Below are 24,320 nucleotides of genomic sequence, written 5' to 3'. Positions count from 1 at the left end.
TAACTCCACGTACATACACGTACATACCTACCACCTTGCTGCCAACACTTCCCTTTCATCTCCAAATCTTCCTATTGGCAGCGGCGACCCGGAACCCGGCCTCCCGGGACACCCCGGCCGGTCACCCCGTTCCAGGAGCATCTAGATGCTAGAGGGACCCAGTAGTTAGACTGTCACCAGACCTGCTAGTGTGTGGCTGGTTGACATCGAAAATAATTGCACGGTCCGTAGTTTAAACGTTGTATCTGACCTGTAATAGTACCGAGTTGTTATTGTTTGCTCATCCGAGACTTCTCCGCTGCTGTGCTGTGCCCGTCTGCTTCCCGTGCTGCAGATCGGGGCCAGTGATACGGGACGGATCGCCAATTGTGTGCTAAATCTTCCAAAGCAACCTAGTTAAAAAGGGGGGTTAGGGGGTTAAAAAACAGTAAACAAAAAAAGAAACAAAGAGCAAGATAGAAAAAGAACCTAACAATAACCTTCAATTTTTTTTTCCATGTCATGTTCAGCATGTATCTCGCCTGTAATCACTCATCAATCCCCGGCCCGCCAGCCTCTGATGCGCCGTCTGACATCACCGGCTGGCCCGGCTTAAACTTCCAGCATCTTCCACTGCGACACCCCGACGCCGCAACACCTCTGCAACGTCCCGACGCCCGCTTCATTCACACCTTGGTCAACGACGCATCTACATCATCACTTACAAAATAAAACGCCCGGAATGGACTACGTCCAGCAACGAATGACCGACGAGGCGGCCAAAGGGCCAGCCAGGTACGCGCCTGTTTCCGCACCCGACTATCCGTACCTGTTCCATCTAATCAATCTTTCCCTCTCCAGTGACTCCCTCCTCACCCCCCTCAACCTCATCCTCGTCTCCGTCGTCGTCTACGCCGTATACACGGTCTTCCGCGCCCCCGCCAAACATGATCTGCCCAAACCTCCGCCGGCCGTCGTCTTTCGAACCTACACCCCGCGCACTCTACTGCCCCTCAACGGCGAGAACGGCAACCCTGTCTTCATGGCCGTCCGCGGCAGGGTTTTTGACGTTACCAGCGGTCGCAACTTTTACGGCCCCGGCGGCCCCTACGCCAACTTTGCCGGCCGCGACGCCAGCCGCGGCCTGGCCAGCCACAGCTTCGACGAGGACATGCTGACCAAGGACCTCGACGGCCCGTTGGACCCCCTGCAGGACCTCGACGCCGAGCAGATCGAGGCCCTCGAGGGTTGGGAGGCCCGTTTCAGCGAAAAGTACGAGGTGGTTGGCCGGTTGGTGTCCGTGGCCGACTTCAATGCGGACAAGTGAGATGCGAGAAATACAACATGATAGCATAATCAAGATTTACATGATCAACACCGATCAATTCAGTAGCGCCATCCTGGCATCATTGTTCAGCACCGAGCCGCATGCGCATTAACAACCCAACCCAGATGGTACCGTCCTTTTTTTTAACCTCCAGCGGCGCAACCGACTCGAACCCGATATCGTGGTAGTATCTGCCCAGTAAGCTTCTGCACATCAGATCGTAGCATAGACATACTGCACCAGCTTTCCGTCGCCGCCGGACCAGCAATCGACATATACGTTACGGGCGCCCATCTCCTTCGTATGCTGCTTCACGTGTTCTATAAGGGCAACACCCGCGCCCTTCCGCTGGAATTTCTGTACGCGCTGGTCTGCGATCAGCACATCAACATAGGAAAAGCCGCCCGGTAAGCTCTCTGCTTCGTCCACGTAGGGACTCAGAGCGCTGAGAGACGACACGTGCTGCGAAAATTGTCCTTCTCGGATAGTGATGAATGCGATCGGAGTCTGCGACGCATCCTCCGCAACGAAGCTACGGATGCGCTCGCCTTGACTTGTCAGGCGAAAGTGCTCCGACTGCGTCAGGTCATCGCGCGTCGAGTCGAGAAACCCTCCCTTTTCGGAAAAGAGCTCCGTTCCCCATTGGCCGTCGTTGCCGGCTGCAATGAGCACTGGAATGACCGAGTCAAAAGCCTCGATGATGAACTTTGCATCTTCCACAGTTGCCGGGCGGATTTGAAATGGCATGGTGATGTGAAAGCGATTTACGTGGCCTTTGACGCTAATAAGCAGCGTCTCACGACTTATCTAGCGGCCGCCCACTATGTATGACTACGTGTAGTACTGATGTACAGTCAAGCGATTTCAATGCAAATGCGCATCTGGGACTGTTGCCACCATTCCTAAGATAGCTTGCATGAGTATTTCCGTCGATTATGGAGCTTGTGACAAACACCACACCGGACGGGCGAAGCGCTTGTCTTGGGGCTTCATCTTAGTTATCCTCCAGGAAGCACATGACTGAATTGGTACCTACGGAGTACAGGGCTGGCTGATTGCAATCGCTCTCAATTGAAGATGATGCCGAGTCCGTACGACGCTGTGCGCAAAGCGCAGACAACGCAGGAATCTGCAAATAAACTTGGCGATACCAATACGGCGAATGAATATTTCTAAAGCTGCCAGAAAAAAATCTCGAAAAGTAGTGATTCTGTACGTCGTTGTTCAGTTCACGTTGTATTGCCTCTGTACACGTGATTGCCTGCGCGTCACCGTCCCACCCGCTGCTGTGGAGGCTCCAAACGGGCCTGCCGGATTCCCGCCATCGCCATTCCGCATTCTGACTTCTGCATTGCGTCAATACGGTGACTTTCCGACATTGGCCACTATAGTCTAGTGAATACAATTTGGTGCCTATCACAGGACCGCCATGACAACACCCGCACCGCCCGAGGACCAGGCGCGTCTCCTAGAGGATGCCCTGGTCGCCGTTCGACAGCAGACGTCGCTCATGCGAAAATGTCTCGACACTCCTGGCAAGCTCATGGATGCGCTGAAGTGCTGGTGAGCATTCCCGAATTGCCGTCGCGAATTCAATACTAACCTGACAGCTCGACTCTCGTTTCGGAATTGCGAACCAGCAGCCTCGGCCCTAAGCAGTATTACGAGCTTTACATGTCCGTATTCGATGCCCTGCGCTACCTGTCCGTCCACCTCCGCGAAAACCACCCCGTCAACCACCTCGCCGACCTCTACGAGCTCGTACAGTATGCCGGCAACATTATTCCCCGCCTCTATCTCATGGTCACTGTCGGCACCGCCTACATGGGCATTGCAGATGCGCCGGTCAAGGAGCTCATGAAGGACATGATGGACATGAGCCGCGGCGTCCAGCAGCCTATCCGTGGTCTCTTCCTCCGATACTATCTGTCAGGACAGGCTAGGGATTTTCTTCCTACCACCGATAGCGACGGCCCGGAAGGCAACCTCGGCGACTCTATAAACTTTATCCTTACCAACTTTGTCGAGATGAACAAGCTCTGGGTTCGTCTGCAGCACCAAGGGCATTCTAGAGAAAGAGACCAGCGGATCCGAGAGCGAAAGGAGCTACAGCTTCTTGTGGGCAGCAATATTGTGCGCCTGAGCCAATTGGTTGATCTTGAGACTTACCAGTCCTCAATTCTCGGCCCGCTTCTGGAACAGGTTGTTCAGTGTCGCGATGTCCTGGCCCAAGAATATCTGCTAGAGGTCATCACTCAAGTATTTCCCGACGAGTACCACCTGCACACCCTTGATAAGTTTCTCGGCGCCGTCTCTCGCCTCAACCCCCACGTGAATGTCAAGTCCATTGTTATTGGCCTCATGGACAGGCTGTCCGATTTTGCCGAGCGCGAGACCTCGGCTGAGAAGTCGCCCGAGCAGGGGGGTCGCGAGTCCGAGGCACTCGCAAAACTGCTGGAAAACGCTAAGCTGAACGACATCAAGGGTGCTGATGGGACGGAGGCTGGAGGCGTGACTGAAGGCGAAGGCGAGGGATCCGAGGATAAAGATACGAATGGCGATACCGAAACCGAAACCGAGACAAATGTGCACAACGTGGCCACAGAGACGTCTAGTGAGGCAAAAACGATCGCTGATAGCAACGTGCAGCTCTATGAGGTGTTCTTTGCCCAGGTAAAAAATCTGGTCGAAGCGCAACATCTACCTATCCCCGACACCATCGCTCTGCTTGTTTCGTTGCAAAACCTGGCCCTCAACAACTACCCCGACCGCCTCGACTTTGTTGATCAGATTCTCGCCTACGCTGCCACTAAGACAAAGGAGAATATGAACAATGCTGACCTGCACTCTGTACCCGCGCAGCAAAGTCTGTTGGCCCTCTTGCAAGCGCCACTGGACCGCTACGTTTCAATCTTCACTGCCTTGTCTCTGCCAACATATGTGCCACTGTTCCGGGCTCAATCCTATCCTACTCGCCGTGCTGTTGCGGGAAACATTATTCGTACCCTCCTCAAAACCCAGACCAAGATCGTCAAGACGGAGCAAATGGAGAATGTGCTGGAAATCATGTCTGTTCTTATCAAAGAAGGAAACCAGGCCACGCAAGGTTATCCTGCCGCTCAGCGCCGTCCAGTAGAGACAGATGAGACGATGCAAGAGCAAGGCTTGCTGGCGAGAATGGTCCACCTGCTCCACGCCGAAGACAACGACACACAATTCAAGCTCATTCAACTGACGAGGAAAGCCTTTGCGGATGGTGGAGACCGCATTCGCACAACGACACCGCCGCTCATCACAGCCGGCCTGCGGCTCACACGAAAATTAAAAGCGAGGGAGGGGCTGGATGACAACTGGGAGACGCAAAGCAATGCCCTGTTTAAGTTTATGCATTCAGTGCTAAGCACTTTGTACACGCGCGTCAATGGATCTGGCGCATCCGAGATGGCTCTGCGATTGTTTTGCGCCGCCGGCCAGGCTGCCGATATGACGGGCTTCGAAGAGGCAGCCTATGAATTTTATGCGCAAGCGTTTACAGTGTATGAGGAAGCCGTGTCTGACTCCAAGGCACAGTTCCAGGCTGTCTGTGTCATTGCGTCGTCGCTGCACCAGACGCGCAACTTTGGCAAGGAGAACTACGATACCCTCATTACCAAGTGTGCTCAGCATGGAAGCAAGCTGCTGCGCAAGCCAGACCAGTGCCGTGCCGTGTATCTAGCTAGCCATTTGTGGTGGGCCAATATCATTCCCGCCAACAGAGAAACGGAAGAATCCGATGTAAGTCCTCTGACATGATTGATGTTGCTCATGCTGACCAAGCAGCTGTACCGAGACGGCAAGCGGGTGCTCGAGTGCCTCCAGCGGGCTCTGCGCGTGGCAGACTCGTGCATGGAGACGCATACGTCTATTGAGCTGTTTGTCGAGATTCTGGACCGCTACGTATACTACTTTGACCAGCAAAATGAGTCGGTAAGTCAAGTGCATCCCGCATACCTGCACTGTGCATGCACTAACAACCCAGGTCACCACGAAATATCTCAATGGACTCATCGAACTCATCCACTCCAACCTGGCTGGCAATCAGCAAGAGTCTGCCTCGATCGAGACGAGCAAAAAGCATTTCCATCAGACGCTGGATAATATCCGAAGCAGGCAATACGAGGGGGTGGTGTTGTATCCGAGTTAAGTGTACGATTAATCATGTCTGCAGATGTCGATTCATCTCAGATGTCCTGCATTGTAATTATCTCAGATATCCCGCATTGTAAATTCACAAGTTCTGTCCAATTCTGCGCGTGTCCAATGAGGTCCAGTAAGGTCCAATGAGTGCATTGCGCTGCGGCTTGGCGACTGTCCCAGTCCACGCGGCTCAGGGGCCACTAAAGTCGGGGCTGAGCAGCGTCACGGCCAAACCATGGGGGTCGTAATCAATGACCATCCTACAACGTCGGCGGCCCATCATTTTTCTATCTATCCCTTTAATTCGGTACCTTGTCTTGACCTTCCTTGCACGCATTTTCTTTGTTTCTTTTCCTTTCGACCGCCTCGCTCCGTCCTCTGCACCCCCATACCTGACCTGTTTCAGAAGCGGCCTCGGCACCTGTCACGCACGCACCGTGGGGACACGATAGATGGCCTTGCGCAGCGAACATGCCTTCGGAAAAGGTGCCCTTTTACGACCCTACGCCGCCGAGCTACGATGAGGCCCTCGCCGGCGGCAGTCGATGGGTGCCGCCCGCCCGCGATACCGCCGACCAGCGCGGCGCCACACAGACGGAGCAGCAGTCGCTGCTGCGGCAGCCCGGCAATGGCGAGTCATCCCGCAGGACCGGCTACCACGCGCCGACGGTCGAGACCGACGACGAGTCTGAAAACGACGATGGCCTGCTCAGCGACGACGACTCCGAGGAGGAGCAGGTCCGCCGCGAGATTGAGGAGATGGACATGGAGGAGCCCGACCGCTCCCTGAGCTCGACGTGGCGCAAGCGACTGCGGATTCCCTCGTGGAAGTGGTCCTGGCGACCGAGATTACCGCGCCTGCGCATACAGCTTCCATCCCGGCCGGCCGACGGCGATACCCAGACCCAGACGACCCAGAGCGAAGAGCCGTCCGCCGGCTCCGGTCCCCGTTTCAACTTGGACAACTTTCAAATACCCAAGGTCAACACCATGTTCCTAGTCCTGACCTTTGCGCGCATCCTCGCCATCTTCATCATTATCGGCTTCTTCTGGTTTCTCTTCACCAGTGGCCTCTTTTCAGGCCTCAACTCGCCCCTCACGAGCGGCATGCGCTTCAACGCCGAGGACCTGCGCAACTTTTTACAGCAGCGCGTCGAGCCCATGCGTATGCGGGCATCGGTTCAACACTACTCGAGCTACGCGCACCTCGCCGGCACCGAGGGTGACTACGCGGCCGCGCGCGACGTTTACGCCATGTTCAGCAAGGCCGGGCTCGACCGGGTGACCATGGAGGAGTACTTTGTATATATAAACTACCCCCGCCAGGACGGCCGCAACGTGCAGCTCCTCGACGGCAGCGGTACGGCCACCTGGACGGCCAAGCTGGACGAGGACGAGCACCACCATGAGACGGCCGGCCGGCAGACGTACGCGTTCCACGCGCATTCGAAATCAGGCGATGTGCGAGGACCGCTCATTTACGTCAACTACGGCTCGAAAGCAGACTACGAAAAAATAAAAAAGGATGGAATCAAGACTGAGGGTGCGATTGCGCTGGTTCGGAATGGCGGCACCGAAAAGAGCACCGCGTTGAAAGTGAAGTTGGCAGAGATGCATGGCTTTGTCGGTGCTCTTGTATACAACGACCCGAAGGAGGATGGCTTTTCCCTTGGCGACGTCGCTCCTCAGGGGAGGTTCCTTCCTGCCGATGGGGTGCATGGCGATTCCGTCAGCCTGATGAACTGGATCCTGGGCGACGTGCTCACCCCGCAGTGGGAGAGCGAAGAGCAAGCACCGCGCGTCAAGGTGAGCGATGCCGTTGGGCTAGTGCAGATTCCTAGTCTGCCGCTCGCATGGCGAGACGCGCAGCCGCTGCTGCAAAGCCTCAAAGGCCACGGCCAAAAGGTGCATCCCGACTGGACCGGCGCGGTGCCCGACGTGGAGTGGTGGACGGGCGACGGGAGCTCGCCCACTGTGCGTCTACAAAACGAGCAGGATGAGGTGGAGAAGCAAAAGATTTGGAATGTATATGGGCGGATCGAAGGGATGGAGACGGCGTCCAAGTCGATCCTCATTGGCAACCACCGCGACTCGATGGGGTTCGGCGCGAGCAACCCGCACACGGGTACCGCTGTCATGATTGAGCTGGCGCGCATTTTCGGTGACCTGGTCGACCGGGGGTGGAAGCCGCTGCGCAGCATCGAATTCATGTCGTGGGACGCGTCCGAGTACAACTTGATTGGGTCGACTGAATTTGTCGAAAAGAACCTGGACCGGCTCAAAAAGGACGCGTACGCCTACATTGACCTGAGCGATGCGGTCACGGGCACGAGCTTCAAGGCCGCAGGGTCGCCGCTCCTGGAACGCGCGCTGCTGCACGCGCTCAGCCGCGTTGTCGACCCCGGGGCCAACGAGACGCTCAAGACGCTGTGGGACCGCGCCAACACGCAGCTCCTGGACCTGAGCACCGGCGCGGCGCCGAGCGACTACATCCCGTTTCAGGACGTGGCGGGGACGAGCTCGATGCACCTGGGCTTCGCGTCGGCAGAGGACGCGGCGTACCCGTACCGCTCGAGCTACGACACGTTCGAGCTGGTGGACCAGGTGGTGGACCCGGGGTTCGTGTACCATGGGCTGCTAGGCCAGGTCGTGGGCCTGCTGCTGCTCGACCTGGCGGACCGGGCCATTCTGCCGTTTGACACGAAGCGCTACGGCGACAAGCTGCAGACGTGGCTGGGGAACCTGGAGACGTGGTCGCGGAACCGCGGTGCGGGAGACAGGCTGTCGTTTGAGGAGCTCAAGGACGCGGCGGGCATGGTTCAGCATAACGCAGAAAAGTTTGGCCAGTGGGAGCTCGAGTGGGACTCGGCCGTGCTGGCGAGTAACGGATGGGAGTCGAATGAGTATGGCGCGGCGCGGACAGAGTACAATGACAAGATGGCGCAGTTTGAGACGGCGCTTCTAGATCCAGATTTTGGCGGTGGGGTACGTTCTTTTCCCTACTTCTTTCTATTCCCCCCTCTATTTTCCTTGCTCTCTATTTATTTCTTGATACGCATACCTCCAGTGGCTCATGCATTTGTCATGCTAACTTGCTGCAGATACCCAACCGCACACAGTTCAAACACATCGTCTTTGGCCCGCCACTCCTTTCCACCAATGACGAGGCGCTATTCCCGGCGATCCGCGACCTGATTGAGGCCGAGGACTGGACAGGAGCCAAGGACGTCATGGCCAAGACGGCCGCCCTGCTGCGGCATGCGGGGGCGCTGCTGTCCATGTCCATGTCGTAGCTTATGTATTCTACGCGGGCATTCATTCATGGAGTTTTGGTCTATATTCTTTGTAATTGATTATTTCATTGTCATGCTATCTCAACGCCGGCCTTTACGGCGAATGCAACCGTGGTGTCTGTCTAAAACCCCAACGCAGGCTTTGTAACATCAAGCCCGCCCCAAACCAAAATGCGCAATATGCAACTCATGCCCCATCTCGTACCGTGACGCCGTGCTCGCAAAACTACCACTTGAGCACCTTTTGCGGGAAAAACTCGTCAATCAGCTCCATGTAGTAGGGCTTGAGCTCATCCACACTCGGCACGTCGTCGCTCTTGCTGTAGAGGTCGTACGGGTTAAACGCCTGGACGGCCTTGAGCATGTCCCAGTCTTTGGGGGCCATGAGCTCGCGGTACGCGCCCTCGCGGTGCCAGGGGTAGAAGGAGTGGTAGCGGATCATGGCGAGGGCCTCGTCAGGCAGGGTGGACTGGTCGCGCAGGACGTGGTACAGGTACTCGTCGTGGCCCCAGCTGAGCATGACGTTGTCGAGGCCGCAGCCGGGGGCGTAGATGCCGAGCGGCGAGGCGTAGACGGGGTCGCGGGTGTCCGGGTTAGCGGCAAAGGTGCTCGCGGCGAGCACGATGCGGGGGTCAAACGCGCACCCGACGGGGAAGGTGTCGCCGACGACGTCCCACTGGCCCTGGGTGCCGAGGGCGTCAAAGAAGAGCATGAGCTTGCCGAGGTCGTGGACGAGCCCGGTGGCCTGCATCCAGCGGGGCTTGCCGTCGCGGCGGATGGCCTCGGCCGACTGCAGCAGGTGCCCAATCTGCGACAGCGACGTGTCCGGGTCCGACTCGTCGACGAGCGTGTCGAGCTTCTCCATGGCCTGCCAGACGGTGAGCTCGGGGCGCGCCCGCGACGAGGCGTGGAAGCGGTTGCGCGCCGCGAGGTTGTACGCGACCGTCTGCTTGGCGTGCTGCTCCGCGTAAAAGAGCCGGACCCGGTCGCACGCCGTCTCGTACTGCCGAAACGCCGTCTTGTCCTTGGCCGTGTCGAACTGCGAGGCCGCGTCGTACTTGAGGGCGTTGACGGCGTCGACGGCGTCGGACACGTCTTCGAGCGCCTGGCCGCCGGCTTTGGCGGCCGCTAGAGGAGGAGGCGAGTCTTGGAGTGCGCTGGGGGCCATGGCGAAGGGAGGAAGGAAGCAGGAGGATGAAGGGGGTTGATGTGAAGATGATGGGATGGGCTTGGAGAGATGAAAGGGAGGACTTTATATCGCAAACGCTTCACTTGGTGAGCGGCAAACGCGCACTACCCCCAAACAGGGCATTCGATGTCACTTGGCGCATATTCGTTATCGAGTTTACATGATCGCTCCATCGACGGGTGTTTGCAGATGGATGCAATCCTCGGCGGGTATTTCTCAAAGCGGAGATTCTCGTCAAGCTAGCGCCGAAAGTTGCCTCGAACCCACAGCGGGGACCGGCGCGTATTACTGGAACAGGGAATTTCTTAAATCTCTGTAGGGAACCGCTGGAAGCCCTTTTTTCACTTTTTCCAGTTAAACCCCCACGGTTGTTTGCATGGGCCCCCAAACATACATACGGCCGCCCGCTTCGTGATCAGCTGCTCGGACCGGCTGACCTCGCCCGGCCAGCCCGCTGCGCCGGTTTCTATTTTTTGTCTCGGTGAAGCGTTTGTCAAACTCGGACAGTTGGGTGAGTGGGGAGGCGCAAAGTCATCGCGGCGAGAATGTCGTGCAGGGTCTGCATGGTCGTCGGGAATAACTTCCGCGGGTTCCAGAAAGTGCTACTGGCCGCCGAGACTTGCCACGCTGCGGCAATCTAGCCGCGCCAGTTCCAGACTCATCTGTCTGCCGTCACTGCCCAACATCGGCTGTGTCGTGCGGGGAAGTTGGCACTTTTGCTACGGATAGAAATGCGGTAGATGCATCCGCGGCCGCTTGGTAAAAATGGAGGGCGTCTTGCCTTGAAATGGAAATGAAAGAAAATGGGTTGCTCATGTCATGTCGCGGGCCGTATGCTGAGCTTAGGCACAGAGATGAACGCCAGCTCTTGTCTGTCGCATCGTGAGGTTGCAGCCTTCTATTCATCGAACCAAGCAGTCAATTGGCTGCTGCACATCTACCTTGGGGCTTACATGTCGACCGCACCGTTGCTCAGCACTGCGTCATCAGTAACATTGATAGATTTTGTTAATGCCATGCGCAACCTTGCTCTCAGAAAAGCCGCGCTATACTTTCCACCACGGCCCTTTCTACGCTCGCCGCCACCCGCATCCCAACAGGCAGGTCCGTGTACTCGCTCCCACGTCGTCGATCCCGCGATGAGCTTGGGATATACTTGGCTTTCTGGGGTTTAATACTCGCCATGTTTCTGCCGAATGTCTACACGGAATAGGATATAGCGAATAGACTTGCTACCCTGTAGTGTTGAGTGGTGTTCACTTTGCCGTACCAGAGAGCAGGCATCAGCGTCCAGTCGAGCAGAAGAAGCCAGCCAGCCGAGCATGGTAATTGGTCGTAGTTTTGTAGGCTGCCTGTACCGAGTCAAGTAGCGAGGTGCTTGTGCCTTTCGTTTCTCATTCCCTTTCTAACTACTTCCTATCCATGGCGGAAAGGCCGGGCCAGAAATACGGCGGCCGTAGTGGACGCTTTCAGGCAGTCCATGGAAGGCACTGAGAACGACAGCGACTGTGGGATGATTCCTTTTCGACAAATTACCCAAATTACCTGAACTAACAACATATTCTCTGATCGCGTGCCCGCTTGCGTCATGGATGATGAATACCGTCATAGCATATCTGGAGCCCCACACATCTTTGCTGACTTTTTGACGGGTTCGACTACAGATTGCCTTGGCTGTTTCCAGGTTAGATGTTCTAAGGTAACTACCTGGTTGGAAGGAGGCCCGAAATTTGCAGGACACGATTTGAAATTTACAGGACAATTTGTGGGCGCCACAGGCTAATCAGAACAAAGAGAGTAAGGTAGAAGTATCCCTCTCTAAATCCTAACAGAAAGACTAGTTACCACAAACGCATATAAAATACCTACATAGTATACTTTAGAGGGCGCTTTAAGTACACTTTTTTACTCACGCTCTAGGGGCTCTAGGGGCTTTAAAAGTGCCTAAGAGTGCCTCTAAAAGTGCCTTTTACGTGCCTCTTATCGCTGCCAGGTAGGTACCTATAAGTGCCTCTAAATGTGGAGAGAAGAATTTGTTAGAGGGTACATGGTCTTTCGTATGGTGTCCTGCAAATTCCAAAATGCGTCCTGTAAATTTCGGGCCTCAGTTGGCAGGGGGTTTCTTCCCTTTCCCATTCCTTTTTTACTGACAGGGGGGTCTAATGTAGTTACACATTGAAACAACAACCACCGACTCTATCCTCGAACCAACTTGCTCTCCTCCCGACTCCGCCGCACCAATCACGGTCGTCGTGCATGCATGCGCCGAGTCCGACTATGCTTCCCCTCGTCCGATCCCTCGCTAGCACGCCCTGCTGGCCCCAACACAAGCAGTTCCGCCGCACGCTCATCATCGCCGTCGTCGCCCTCGCCTGCCTCGCGCTGCTACAGGCGCGCTGGCACGACATTGCGCTCCTGCGCGGCAGCAAACCCGCCGCCAAACTCGCCGGGTACCCTGTCGCCGTCATCGAGAACGACGACGCGCCACGCACCATGGTCACGGCTAGCGCCTTCCGCCCTGTCGCATACCCCGCCGGCCACAACAAGACGCTCGCCGAGCTCTGTGCCAGCTTCCCGCGGCACCTGCTCGCGACGGTGCAGCCCGTGCTCAAGACGGGCTTCACCGACGCGCCCGGCCGCCTGCTGTCCCAGATGGAGAGCTGCAGCGCCTGCTTCGCGCCGGGCGACCTGCTCGTCTTCTCCGACCTCGACGACGTGTACCGCGGCCACGAGGTCATTGACCTGCTCGCCACCCTGCCGGCCGCGTACCACGCGTACGAGCAGTTTGCGCCGTACTTTGAGCAGAAGCGCCTGCGCGACAGCGGCGAAGCGGCCGCCAACCCGGACGCGCTCGGCGCCATTAACGGCTGGAAGCTGGACAAGTTCAAGTTCCTGCCGCAGGTGGAAAAGGCTTGGGAGATGAAGCCCAACCGCGACTTTTATGTGTTTTACGAGACGGATACGTGAGTGCGCTCGTTCTCCGGCAGCTGCAACCTCGTAACTAGCTACTAACGGCTTGCACAGCTACGTCTTTTGGGATCCTCTACTCCGCTTCCTCGACACCCTCGACCCGGACACCCCGTTGTACCTGGGCTCCGCCTCGCCAGGCCGGCAAGACGAGATCGGACGGGACACGTGGTTTGCCAACGGCGGCCCCGGCTATGTGCTGAGCCGCGCGGCGGTCCAGAAGCTGCTCCATCGGCGCGTCAGCCCGACGGGCGTCTATATCGACCCCCCGTTCGCCGAGAAGCATCGGCACCTCTTGCACGACCTCGAGTGCTGCGGTGACAGCGCCCTGGGATACGCGTTGTGGCAGAGCGGCATCCAGTTGCAGGCGCTGTACCCCATGTTTTCGCAGCACCCGTTGCACCACACGCCGTTCGACGCGATGCGCTGGTGCTCGCCGCTCCTGACCATGCACAAGTCCAGCTTCGACGACATGCGCGCCGTGTTCCAGTGGGAATTCACGGCCCGCTCAAACGACGTACGTGGTTACTTTGCGCGCCGCCTAATGTAAACCGTGACTAACAAAAAACTTTGTAGTATGCCATGCGCCATCGCGATCTATGGGAGTTCAACAACCCCGGGAGCGAATCGCGGCGCGCCGACTGGCGCAACGATGATCGGTTCGGACGCAAGGTGGAGGGCGACGTGGTCATTGACACGCAGGCGGCATGCGAGGCGCACTGCCGGTCGCTCGAGGCATGCCTCATGTGGATGTGGCACGGCGACGACGTCGACGAGTGCTTTGTGAGCGAGGACGTGCTGCTCTACGGGCAAGAGGCCAGGCCCGAGTCGGTGGATGACCGGCGGCAGGCCAGCTACACGTCGGGATGGATCGTGGACAGGGTCAAGGAGTGGAAAGCCCGGCACGAGTGCAACGACACGCTCTGGCTGTCGCACAGCTTTGCGCGCATATTTTGACGGCCGGGGGAGATGAATAGATGAATGAGGGAAACTACAAATTAGGCTACATTGGACGCATATACCCTGTACTATAGAATAGACAATAGCTAAGAGATGGGAATAGTTGGATGGTTAGGTTATTTAGAATATTCCAATTTTCAAGCATGACAAGGAAGCGCGCTCAAGCTAACAAAGAGACAAGTGTGCGCTGCGCGGCTATCCCCGTGGAGCTTGCATATGCAGTGAGCGCTGGTCGCTGGCCGCGGGCTTTTCTTTTTGAAATCTTCTTTTTCAATTTTTACCCCCGACAGTAGCGGAGCGACGGGAGAAGATTTATTGAATGAGGCTCTAAGGGATGGAAATGCGGCTCGCGGATCTGAGGCGGGCCAGGCGATATATGCTTATTATTACGCGTGGGTGTGACGGACGCCGCGTGGAGGCAGGGCTGACCTACGGAGTCGCTCTGATTACAGCCTAACTGGTGCAGAAACGCCTTTTTGATTGAGTGGCTTTGGCGGGTCGCCACGGAAGCAAGGGATGAGCGGAGTGCTGAATGAAGGTGTTGAAAACGGCCCCCAGCTGACAAAAGGCTCCAGGATAATAGTAGCCAGGCGCTATTGGGCAAGGAGCAGAGAAAGGTGGACAGGTGACTTTCTCTCTCTGCGAAACAGGACAAGGGCCGGAGTTGACAGCCTGACAACCTAGTTATGTATAGATAGGAGAAGAGGACTTGTCTCACGATGTTGCTCGCTAAAAATGACACGCGAGTCTCCCCTGTTCTGTTACATATGTAGATGGCGACCCCTGACCTTGTCTAACTAGGTACGAATTGGTTACCTGTAGCTCGCGAACCAGTCGATTAACCCATTCTCACTTGCAATTTGTTGAGCAACTTATTAACCAGGAATACGTGTTCGCAAGGTCCTGTCTCCGCTGAGGAGCCGGAACAAGTTTCTGCTCACAAAAAAAGGACCTCCCCTGAGCTCTTGATTGCATAAAGTCCGTGGGGGCCATGTGGCTCACACTAAACCACGGCTCCAGAAAGATGTTGTCGATGCTACCCTCCCTTTCTAAGTTGACCCCCCCAGCGGAGCAAGCCATAGCCGATCTTGGTGCCTGTACTGTTTTCTCTTTGGTGAACCAGGGTCCAGTCAAGTCGGATGAACCCGAGTTCTGAGGCGCATCCTTGCGCTCCGCGGTCAATAGCCCGTTCTAGCCAGCGGGCATGAGATTATAATGGGTTGTCTCCAATCCACCCGCCCCTGCTCTGGCCTTTCTTCTTCTTCCCCCATCCATGGTCCTGTTTTTTGTGCCGCTGCGGAGATGATATAATCAGCTGAGCGCCGTCTTGGGTGGTTTTTTGTTCGTCTTCTTGTCTTGGCCGACTGACTAGCTGCGATTTTGACAAGTCGTATTACTGATCCGACGGGTCCCAGGGCAGGACAGCAAACAAGAAAGAAGAGAGACTCGCTACAATGATTGTACCGCGAGAACTCGAAACGCCATTCAACAAGTCGCCGCTGGTGCGGGCGGTGACGGCGTTTCTCATGGTCTTTAGCATCCTCGCCGTCATCACCCGCATCGCCACGAGGCTGCTGACGGCCGGCAGCTTGAAGCTCGACGACCACACGGTGATTGCTGCGACAGTACGTTTTTTTTTGGCGAGGTTGGGTGGAATAGAAAAAAAAGGAGAGGCAAAGCTAACATGGGATTGAACTAGGCGCTGGCCGTTGCGCAGTCGGTGGTGGTCATCATGGCTGCTGCCAATGGGCTTGGTCGGCATGATGACACGCTCAGCGCTGGTCAGATTTCGTATATCCTCAAGGTATGTCCTGTTCAGAGGCAAAACTACAAAAATACTCGTCAATGCATCCTGCTGACGTCTCCAAACAGTGCATCTACGCGGCCAATGTCTTGTACATTGTGACCCTGGCCGTCACCAAAATCTCAGCATGCCTGACCGTCATGAACGTTGCGCCGCTCAACCGCCGGCGAGGCTCCTTTGCCGTCATGGGCGTGATTGCGCTGTGGGCGGTCTCGGCCGTCGTCACCGTCCTGTTCCAGTGTCAAGTCTCTGCGCCGTGGAACTTTGTCTCTGGGAAGTGCATCAATATGGTATGGCCAGTTTGGAATACACATCTTGGTACTGAAAGCTGACGTTTACCTGCTAGCCTGCCTTTTGGACGTACTTTGAGATTATGAACATCGCTACGGACCTCGCCACGATCGTGGCCATTGTCGAGTTGGTGTGGAATATCCAGGCGCAAAAGTCGATGAAGACGCTTGTCATCTTTATCTTTGGCAGCCGTGTCATGTACGTCTACGACACACGTTGAAAACGTACAAAAAACTAACACGCCGACCAGTATTGTACCAGCCGCCATATGCCTCATCGTCTACCTGCACAAGGCAGCCGACGACTTCGCCGCCACCGGCGACACGTTTGTCTTGTGGCCGCCCGTCATTATCCGGCAGGTGGTGCAGTGCCTGAGCATGGCGACGGCGTGCGTGCCGTACCTCAAGCCGTTCCTGGACAACCTCGAGTCGGGCCAGATGCGGGCCGGCGACGCCCTGCTGTACGTCAAGTCCGGGTCGGGCAACAGCGGCAACAAGAGCGCGCGCAAGAAGACGACGGGGGCGGCGGGCTCGCAGCAGCCGGGGGCGGCGTCGTCGTCGAGCCGCAGCCGGACGACGCACCACCGGCCGTACGAGCTGGCGGACATGACGAGCAGCAGCAAAAAGGGCGCGACAAAGGCCACGACCACGACGATTGTGCATGAGGAAGCCCAACCGTCGTGGGACGGCCAGAGCCAGTCGAGCCAGACGGTGCTGGTGCAGCAGTCGTGGCGCGTCGACGTCGAGGCGAGGCCCAATTCCGAGGTGGAACGATGACGACGTGGACATAGTAGCGCATAAAATAGAAATAATGTAATGGAAAGCAATGCAGCGAGCATAATAAATGCAAACACCGTGCGGTTATGGTTGTCCTGATACTCTTGTCTGATGGGCGGGACCCTGTTTCGCGCAGGCCTGGACTTTTTGTTTGTCGCTGTTTTCGGCGGTCAAGTCATTGATCTTAATCCTTTTTTTTTTTTACTTTTCTTTTCCTTTCCTTTCCCTTTTCTTTTCGTTTGTCGCGCAAAGGCTTGCCGACTTGTTCTCTCGCCTCCAACCGCCCACACGTGCCCTCTTGCCCTACGCACTCTCTAATAGCGGGCAATGATGGGGACGATGGGACCTGTGAATAATAAAAGGGGCGGATTCGAGAATCCATCTGAGAAAAGAGTCCCAGTCTCTTGAAGCGTTTTTGGTGGCTTGGTGGCGCAAAGGGGGCCGGTCCGGCGGCGCCAAGATCTTTTCTGCAACGGGAACAAGTGGGGGGCCAAAAGAGCTTTTTTCTCTTCCATGAAACTCGAGATTAAACAAGAGGCTAGTTTTGTCTGTCTCCCCCATCCTCACAGTGGGGGTGTAGTCTAACTATAACGATATCCACACGAAAAGCGATGAAGCATTGGACCCCAGTCTCGGGGGCACTTTTGCCAAACGTCGTGCTTGGTCGAGTCGATTTGGAATGACTCGAGCCCAGCGACCGCCAACGCCCAATCGCGATCGAAAGATGTGCTTTGTCGGCGCAACTCCCTCGCCTCGGAACGCCTCTCCATCATCGGACGGCTGGTGGAGAGAGGATAACTCAACAGCCCATGGCGACAGGTGGTTCGCAAACGACTGTTGACCCCCCCTATCCTGGTCGGTAACATGGCGCATCCAGAGCGCGGGCAGGGGGGGTCTTCCGCGGCGGCGCACCTCTTGACGTTGCATGGAGTGTCCCCTCTCCACTGTCCTATGTATTCGTTGTCTTGCGCTTCGGGCTCATCTTGCATCGTTTCTAGAAGACTCATATAACGTCGAATCTCGCCCTGTTCCACACGACCAACACCAACACATCCATCGCCCTGTTCATCCGTTCATCCTCCAGTTCCTGTTGGCGACAAACCTCCCACCATGAGCCGCACCCCGACGGAAAACCACGAGCTGCGGCAAGTGTCCCCGGCCGAAGGCCCTCACAAGAGCCTGCCGCGGGGCGACATGTCGCAGCGCGAGTACGAAGACCGCGTGCAGCTGATGCGTCTGGGCAAGAAGCCGGCCCTCAAGGTGCGTTGTTATTGCTTCTTCGGGGGATTTCTTTTGCAAAAAAAAAAAAAAAAAAAGAACTAACATGCAAAATCCGCAGCGCAACTTTAGCTTCCTCACCATCCTCGGCTTCAGCTGCGCCGTGCTCGTCACCTGGGAGGGCACGCTGATGAGCTTCTCGCCGGGGCTGGACAACGGCGGGCCGGCCGGGCTCGTCTACGGCTTCCTCTTCGTGTGGGCCGGCAACCTGACCGTCTTCTCGACGCTGTGCGAGCTCGTGTCCATGGCGCCGACCTCGGGCGGCCAGTACCACTGGGTGTCCATGCTCGCGCCGCGCGCCGCCGCCAACTTTCTCAGCTACATGACCGGCTGGCTGACCGTCGCCGGCTGGCAGGGCACCGCCGCCTCGGGCGCCTACCTCGCCGGCAGCATGCTGCAGGGCCTCGTCACCTTCACCATGCCTGCCTACGGCGGCCGCACCTGGCAGGGCACCCTCATCGTCTGGGCCGTCGTGCTCGTCGCCGTCTTCATCAACACCGTCGTCAGCTCCGCCCTGCCCAAGATTGAGGGCATGATCCTCGTCCTGCATATTGTCGGCTTCTTCGGCGTCCTCATCACCCTCCTCACCTTTGGCGCCCAAGGCGATGCCGACGACGTGTTTGCCACGTTTCGCAACGGCGGCGGCTGGCCGACCCAGGGACTCTCGTTCTTCGTCGGCCTGCTCGGGCTTATCTTTTCCTTTGCCGGTACGTTCTCTGTGAGCCTTTTGCCGTCAAGACGTGCTTGCTAATCCGTCGCGCAGGTGTCGACTGCTCGTTTCATGTAAGACTAGAGTGAATGCCACGGGAAGACCGAGGATAGCTGCATGACAGCCAGTGCTAATAGTCGATAGATGTGCGAAGAAGTCCAGAACCCGTCCGTCGCCGTCCCCCGCTCCATCATGGGCAGCCTCGTCATCAACGGCCTCATGGGGCTGTCCATGGTCATTGCCATGCTCTTCGCCGCCACCAACATTGAAGCCGCGCTGACCTCGGAAAGCGGCTACCCGTTCATCGAAATCTTCTTCCAGGCCACCGGCTCCCGCGTCGGCACCGCCGTCATGGCCTCGCTCATCATCTTCATGACCATTTCCGCCGTCGTCGGCGTCATCGCCACCACATCGCGCATGTTCTGGGCCTTTGCCCGCGACCGCGCCATGCCCGCCTGGCGCACCCTCTCCAAGGTATGTTCCACCGGTCAAGAGGGGACAACAAAGAGCTCACAAAACACCCACCCCAGGTTGACCAGACCACGCACGTCCCCGTCTGGGCCATTGGCGTCACCAGCCTCATCTCGTGCCTGCTCGCCCTCATCAACATTGGCTCCACCGTCGTGTACAACGCGCTCGTATCGCTGTCCATCTCCGGGCTCTACTCGTCCTACCTCATCGCCGCCTCGCTGCTGCTCTGGCGCCGCTGCACCAACGGCTTCGTCGCCGCCGACACGAGCGCCGCCGCCGCCGACGACAGCCGGCTCCTCGTCTGGGGACCGTGGCACGTGCCCGGCGTCGCCGGCGTCGTCAACAACGCCCTCGCCTGCGCGTACCTGCTCACCATGCTCTTCTTCAGCTTCTGGCCGCCCGCGCCCGTCCACGACGCCAAGGACATGAACTTTAGCGTGCTGATGACGGGATCCGTCGTCATCTTCAGCACCGTGTACTATCTGGTCTGGGCAAAGAAGGAATACAAGGGACCTATTCGCGAAGTATAACTGCGCCATGTCTGGCCGGCGCGCAGTGATTGCAACCACACGACACGCCATCTTGCGTGCCTCGATATTGCGACCTTCAATGTTGCAATTTGTGTATTTAACCCAGTATACCAGAGCGTCTCACGAGACGTTTTGAAATACTTGTAAATAATGTTCAATATAGCACCCATGTTCTGATATTATTACATCTCTTTTCATGCTCTTAGAGCCCCGCTGCCCCGTGGCAATATCGAAAGATACAGTTTCAAATACCGTATGCTCCGCCCTGTTCAAAGTATAATATAGTTACATATAATAATAATGATTAAACTATAGCGATGCAGGGCAAAGGAAACCCGCAGAACCATGTCAGCACGCAAGGCTGCCCCTTAAGTGAGTGGATTATTGGCAGCAAGGTCTTTCCTCGGGATTATACCGAGAACAGACGATTAGCACAGCTCGGACGAATCACATCTCTCACCATGCCAGGCTCTCAGAATGTCGAGATTGGCGTTGGCCATGTCTGTTTATTAAGGTCGCCATCTAGTTTATCCAAGATATCTAAAGAGCCTGCCCGCTCTTGCTCGCCACATAGAGTCGATAATAGTCGGCCTTGCGCGCCATGAGCTGCGCATGCGTGCCAGACTCGACAATTCGTCCATCACTCAGTACATAGATCTTATCCGCCTTGACAATTGTGCTGAGCCGGTGCGCAATCGTAATCGTGGTCCTGGCTCGCTTCATCTTCTCCAGGGCTTCCTGGATGATGGATTCCGACTGCGAATCAAGTGCCGACGTTGCCTCGTCCAACAGGAGAATTGTGGGCTTGCGCAACAGCGTTCGGGCCAGCACGATTCGCTGCTTCTGTCCTATGCTAAGCTGCACACCCTTGCTGCCCACCTCGGTATTGAGACCGTCGCTGTGGAATGTCAGTAAATGTACGTCATCGGGCACACCAGATCATCATCTGCATCAGAACTTACGGTAGACTGCTGATGAATTCGTAGATGAATGCTTCTTCGCAAGCCTGCTTGATTTCTTCGTCTGAAACCTTGGCATCATCGTCTATGCCGAGAACCAAATTGTCTCGGATCGTTCCGCGGTACAGATTCGGTACTTGACTGACAAGGCCGATGCAACTGCGGTACTTTGAAAGCTGGAGTGAGGTGACTGGCTTCGAGTCCACCAGGATGGAACCTTTCAGGGGATCGTAGAATCGCTCAATGAGAGACACAATAGTGCTCTTGCCAGACCCAGTCGTGCCAACAAAGGCAATGTTGGCGCCGGCCGGAATGGTAAAGCTCACGTTATCCAGCGCAAGGTTGTCAGGCCGTGACGGGTAAGCAAAGCTCACCGAGCTGAATTGAACATGGCCCTCTATGGCGCCTGGATCTGTACCGGCAACCGACGAAGGGTCTATCTCAGACTTTTGCGCCAACAGACGCTGAAGTGATGCAGCTGCCTGCTTGGCTTTGCCGATGTTTGGAGTCCAGGCAAAGACAAGACCGGCCGAGAAGGCGCTAAGAAGCATCGCCGACTGAATGGTAATGGCCTGAAATAGGGTGTACTCGCCACGCAGGATGAGCCGCCCGCCATACCAGAAGCTGACTGCCATGCAGGCATAGTACGCAGTCTGAGTGAGCGCGTAAAGAAATGACACCTTAAGATTAGAGATGAAAGCCTTGGACTCATTCGCTCCGAGGATGTCCTGAAAGATATGCAGGCTTTCCTCCTCGCGCGTGAGGGCAGCGATGGTCTGAATGCCTGCCAAGGTCTCGCCAGCAAACTCGGCAGCCTGGTGGGCAAACGTCTCGTTCATCTCTTCAAAGTCTGCGACGAGCAAAACACCAAAATAGCCACCACCCACCATCAGCGGCATAACCGCGAAGCAAACGAGAGCAAGCTTCCACCCTAGCGCAAACGAAATGACAATACCAGAAACCACAGTTGAGAAGCAGATCAAGATGATGCCTAGGGCGCTGCCACTGAGCCCGGTAATGTCGCCTGCTGAGCCAGACAAAAATCCGGAAATCGCACCAAAAGAGTTTTCTTCCTTGTCGAAGAAGGAAATATCCATCTTCAGGTAATGGTCTAGCGTCAAGTCCCGGACCCGGTTGGAGAGGTGCTGGGCTACGATCGCAAACGCGACTCCTTCCGCCACATTGCTGATCAGCATGATGAGAGCCAGCAAAAGGAACATCCAGGCATAAAACGCAGCATCGGAGCGAATGTTGTCTGCTTCGTCAAGAGGGCGGGCAAGAGCGGTGATGACCTTTCCGAAGAGCACGGCAGATACGGCTTCTTCTCCTCCAGCAATGATGCTTCCAAGAAGCCCAATAATCATCCAATGACTTTGGCGTTTGCTCAATCTAATCATGAACAGAATCATTGACCAGATCGAAGTAGACGTGGCAGAACGGTCACCCTCGGGACCTAAGACCTCTGGCGCGTGTTCAATGCCCTGTTCTGCCACTCCGTCTGTTGAAGGTCGATACTCGTAGGCGTCGTCAAAAGGATCCTGCTTATCGTGGTCTTGATCCTGTGCTTTGACTAGGCGGAAGTAGTGCGATTCGGCTGCCATGAGGTCATCGTGCTTGCCGCTTTCCACGACTCGTCCAGCATCGAGCACAATAATGTTGTCGGCGTGACGGATTGTGGACAGACGATGAGCAATGACGATAGTGGTTTGCTGCCTGTCACTCTCGGCCATAGTAGCGAGCAATCTGGCCTCGGTTTCACTGTCCAGTGCTGAGGTGGCCTCATCTAGAATGAGAATGCGCGGGGTATTGACTAGTGCTCGGGCAATGGCAATACGTTGAAGCTGACCCCCGGACAGCCTGGATCCACGAGATCCGACAATGGTATCATAGCCCTGAGGTAGCTTGTCGATGAACTCGCTGGCCTGTGCGACTCTCGCGGCTTGCTCGACAGCCTTTCGTCTCTCGGGTGGTGATAGATGACGACCTCGGTTACCAGTGAATCCCAACTCGATATTTTCGAATACAGACTTGTTGAACATGAAAGGCTCCTGCTTCACAACAGCCATTTGCTGTCTCAGCCAACCAATATTGTAGTCGGTCAAATTTCTGCCATCGAGTACAATTGATCCAGAAAGCGGGTCGTAAAATCGTAGAAGTAAATGTGCGATGGAGCTCTTGCCAGAACCAGAGTGCCCAACCAAGGCTGTCGTCTTTCCTGCTGGGAATTTAATGTTGACATTGTCAAGCACCGTGGTGGCTGGGCGGCACGGATATATGTGCCGTAAGTTGTGCAGCTCGATGACGGGACTGAAGTTATTCGGAGCAAGACCCTGGTCGGAGGAGGAATCGATGGGTGAGATCCGCTTGATCATGCGGGTGAGGCGGCGAGCGCCGGCGACAGCCAAAGAAAACGCTTCCACATTTGCACCGACTCCAAGAACGCAAAAGGCAGCGGCCTTGGAGACCATGGCAATCGTCACGACTGCTGTGAAACTAGAGCTCCCTTCTGTGATGCGACGTGCGCCTTGCCAAAAGGCCAATGCCACATTCACATAACCAGTGGTAACACAAATGGCGATCAAAATACCATTGATGGTGGTGATAAAGAAACCATATTTGGCTGACTGCTTCAAAAAGTTCATATATGTGTCGTGCACATATTTTTGAATTCCCAGCGACGTTGTCGTTTTGATAGAACTAAAGGCCTCCTCGATGACGCCAGAGCCAGAGGAAGAAGCTTCAATACTGCGCGTGCTGTACCGCACTGTGAGGACGCCACCGAGATACAGCACGACATAGCCGACGAAGAGTGACCAAATTAGCTCCAGCATCAAGATGGCATCAACGGCAAAGCAGACGGCCACAGTAGCGACCAGTGTGCCCAATGCGGCGATTGTTTGGGAGAGCTTGGAGGAGATGGCATTCTGCACCGCATTGGCATCATCCGTAAGCTGGGAGAGAATGCCGCCAATGCCATTGTCGTCGAAAATAGCCATGTTTTGTTTCAATGTGGCTGCAAAGAACCGGATTTTGATTCGACGGGCGATGCGCGCGCCAGTGTAGTTGAAGCCAGCCGTGGCAATGAACCACGTCACCAATGCGACCAGGACAATGTAGGCGTAGTACAACGTGTACCGGTTGAGGAGGGTCTCGGCATCCTGATCATGTCCTTCGGCTTTCGAAAAAGCTTTGATAATGCGTGAGCTGATGATCTGAAGACGAAGAGCGTATCTTGTTAGTAATTGAAGGATGCAGGTCAAGGCAGCTCTGAACAGGAAGTAGTACCGGAGTGATGGGGATGAGGGCGCCGGCAATGACTGCGCACAGAGCACTGATGGTGACGACAAGTACATCGACGGTGTCGGCAAATCGGTAAATGCCAAGGAAAGAAACATGACTCTCGTCGAAATGGAGTTGCTGCCCCAGAGCTGCATGCTCAACAGCGACGTGAGCTTCAAACGCCGGTGCGACTGCGGCTGCTATGGAGAGTCCCGATTGCGCAGGCGGAGCAATAGCAGCGGTGTCCTCGCCCCCGGCTGACGAGGGCGATTGCTTGTTATTCCCGCTACTCATTCTTCTATGCACATTGATCTTGGCCAATACTCTGGTAG

The 24,320-nt window shown here is 56.1% G+C and overlaps 10 protein-coding genes across 10 annotated transcripts; 6 read left to right on the top strand and 4 right to left on the bottom strand.

The window, feature by feature from the left end:
- Positions 1 to 721: 721 nt before the first annotated feature.
- Positions 722 to 1,306, top strand: CCM_00632 (membrane-associated progesterone receptor component 1; the record flags this gene model as incomplete). Its single annotated transcript, XM_006665792.1, has 2 exons — positions 722 to 774; positions 841 to 1,306. 2 exons carry the CDS (start codon positions 722 to 724, stop codon positions 1,304 to 1,306), a joined length of 519 nt encoding a protein of 172 aa, XP_006665855.1.
- A 213-nt stretch (positions 1,307 to 1,519) lies between these two features.
- On the bottom strand, positions 1,520 to 2,053 carry CCM_00631 (Acyl-CoA N-acyltransferase; the record flags this gene model as incomplete). Its single annotated transcript, XM_006665791.1, has 1 exon — positions 1,520 to 2,053. The coding sequence occupies one exon, from the start codon at positions 2,051 to 2,053 to the stop codon at positions 1,520 to 1,522; it is 534 nt and encodes a 177-aa protein (XP_006665854.1).
- A 682-nt stretch (positions 2,054 to 2,735) lies between these two features.
- On the top strand, positions 2,736 to 5,489 carry CCM_00630 (vacuolar sorting protein 35; the record flags this gene model as incomplete). The annotated part of the gene is made up of 4 exons (XM_006665790.1): positions 2,736 to 2,869; positions 2,917 to 5,080; positions 5,126 to 5,272; positions 5,325 to 5,489. The coding sequence occupies 4 exons, from the start codon at positions 2,736 to 2,738 to the stop codon at positions 5,487 to 5,489; spliced, it is 2,610 nt and encodes an 869-aa protein (XP_006665853.1).
- A 464-nt stretch (positions 5,490 to 5,953) lies between these two features.
- Positions 5,954 to 8,775, top strand: CCM_00629 (glutamate carboxypeptidase Tre2, putative; the record flags this gene model as incomplete). Its single annotated transcript, XM_006665789.1, has 2 exons — positions 5,954 to 8,467; positions 8,584 to 8,775. The coding sequence occupies 2 exons, from the start codon at positions 5,954 to 5,956 to the stop codon at positions 8,773 to 8,775; spliced, it is 2,706 nt and encodes a 901-aa protein (XP_006665852.1).
- Positions 8,776 to 9,001: 226 nt separating this feature from the next.
- On the bottom strand, positions 9,002 to 9,943 carry CCM_00628 (inositol oxygenase; the record flags this gene model as incomplete). The annotated part of the gene is made up of 1 exon (XM_006665788.1): positions 9,002 to 9,943. One exon carries the CDS (start codon positions 9,941 to 9,943, stop codon positions 9,002 to 9,004), a length of 942 nt encoding a protein of 313 aa, XP_006665851.1.
- A 1,609-nt stretch (positions 9,944 to 11,552) lies between these two features.
- On the top strand, positions 11,553 to 13,888 carry CCM_00627 (Chondroitin N-acetylgalactosaminyltransferase; the record flags this gene model as incomplete). The annotated part of the gene is made up of 5 exons (XM_006665787.1): positions 11,553 to 11,648; positions 12,133 to 12,218; positions 12,271 to 12,927; positions 12,989 to 13,448; positions 13,508 to 13,888. The coding sequence occupies 5 exons, from the start codon at positions 11,553 to 11,555 to the stop codon at positions 13,886 to 13,888; spliced, it is 1,680 nt and encodes a 559-aa protein (XP_006665850.1).
- Positions 13,889 to 15,345: 1,457 nt separating this feature from the next.
- CCM_00626 (uncharacterized protein) lies at positions 15,346 to 16,762 on the top strand (the record flags this gene model as incomplete). Its single annotated transcript, XM_006665786.1, has 5 exons — positions 15,346 to 15,516; positions 15,591 to 15,695; positions 15,764 to 15,985; positions 16,042 to 16,184; positions 16,237 to 16,762. The coding sequence occupies 5 exons, from the start codon at positions 15,346 to 15,348 to the stop codon at positions 16,760 to 16,762; spliced, it is 1,167 nt and encodes a 388-aa protein (XP_006665849.1).
- Positions 16,763 to 17,347: 585 nt separating this feature from the next.
- Positions 17,348 to 17,689, bottom strand: CCM_00625 (uncharacterized protein; the record flags this gene model as incomplete). Its single annotated transcript, XM_006665785.1, has 1 exon — positions 17,348 to 17,689. One exon carries the CDS (start codon positions 17,687 to 17,689, stop codon positions 17,348 to 17,350), a length of 342 nt encoding a protein of 113 aa, XP_006665848.1.
- A 183-nt stretch (positions 17,690 to 17,872) lies between these two features.
- CCM_00624 (amino acid/polyamine transporter I) lies at positions 17,873 to 19,750 on the top strand (the record flags this gene model as incomplete). Its single annotated transcript, XM_006665784.1, has 5 exons — positions 17,873 to 18,022; positions 18,102 to 18,747; positions 18,804 to 18,823; positions 18,894 to 19,223; positions 19,280 to 19,750. 5 exons carry the CDS (start codon positions 17,873 to 17,875, stop codon positions 19,748 to 19,750), a joined length of 1,617 nt encoding a protein of 538 aa, XP_006665847.1.
- A 540-nt stretch (positions 19,751 to 20,290) lies between these two features.
- On the bottom strand, positions 20,291 to 24,282 carry CCM_00623 (multidrug resistance protein; the record flags this gene model as incomplete). The annotated part of the gene is made up of 3 exons (XM_006665783.1): positions 20,291 to 20,648; positions 20,713 to 23,921; positions 23,995 to 24,282. The coding sequence occupies 3 exons, from the start codon at positions 24,280 to 24,282 to the stop codon at positions 20,291 to 20,293; spliced, it is 3,855 nt and encodes a 1,284-aa protein (XP_006665846.1).
- Between the last annotated feature and the right edge of the window lie 38 nt (positions 24,283 to 24,320).

Source organism: Cordyceps militaris, assembly GCF_000225605.1.
Source record: "Cordyceps militaris CM01 unplaced genomic scaffold CCM_S00001, whole genome shotgun sequence".
NCBI classification, from domain to species: domain Eukaryota; kingdom Fungi; phylum Ascomycota; class Sordariomycetes; order Hypocreales; family Cordycipitaceae; genus Cordyceps; species Cordyceps militaris.
The sequence above is the reverse complement of the archived record's forward strand: the minus strand, read 5'-3'. Positions and strand labels throughout refer to the sequence as shown.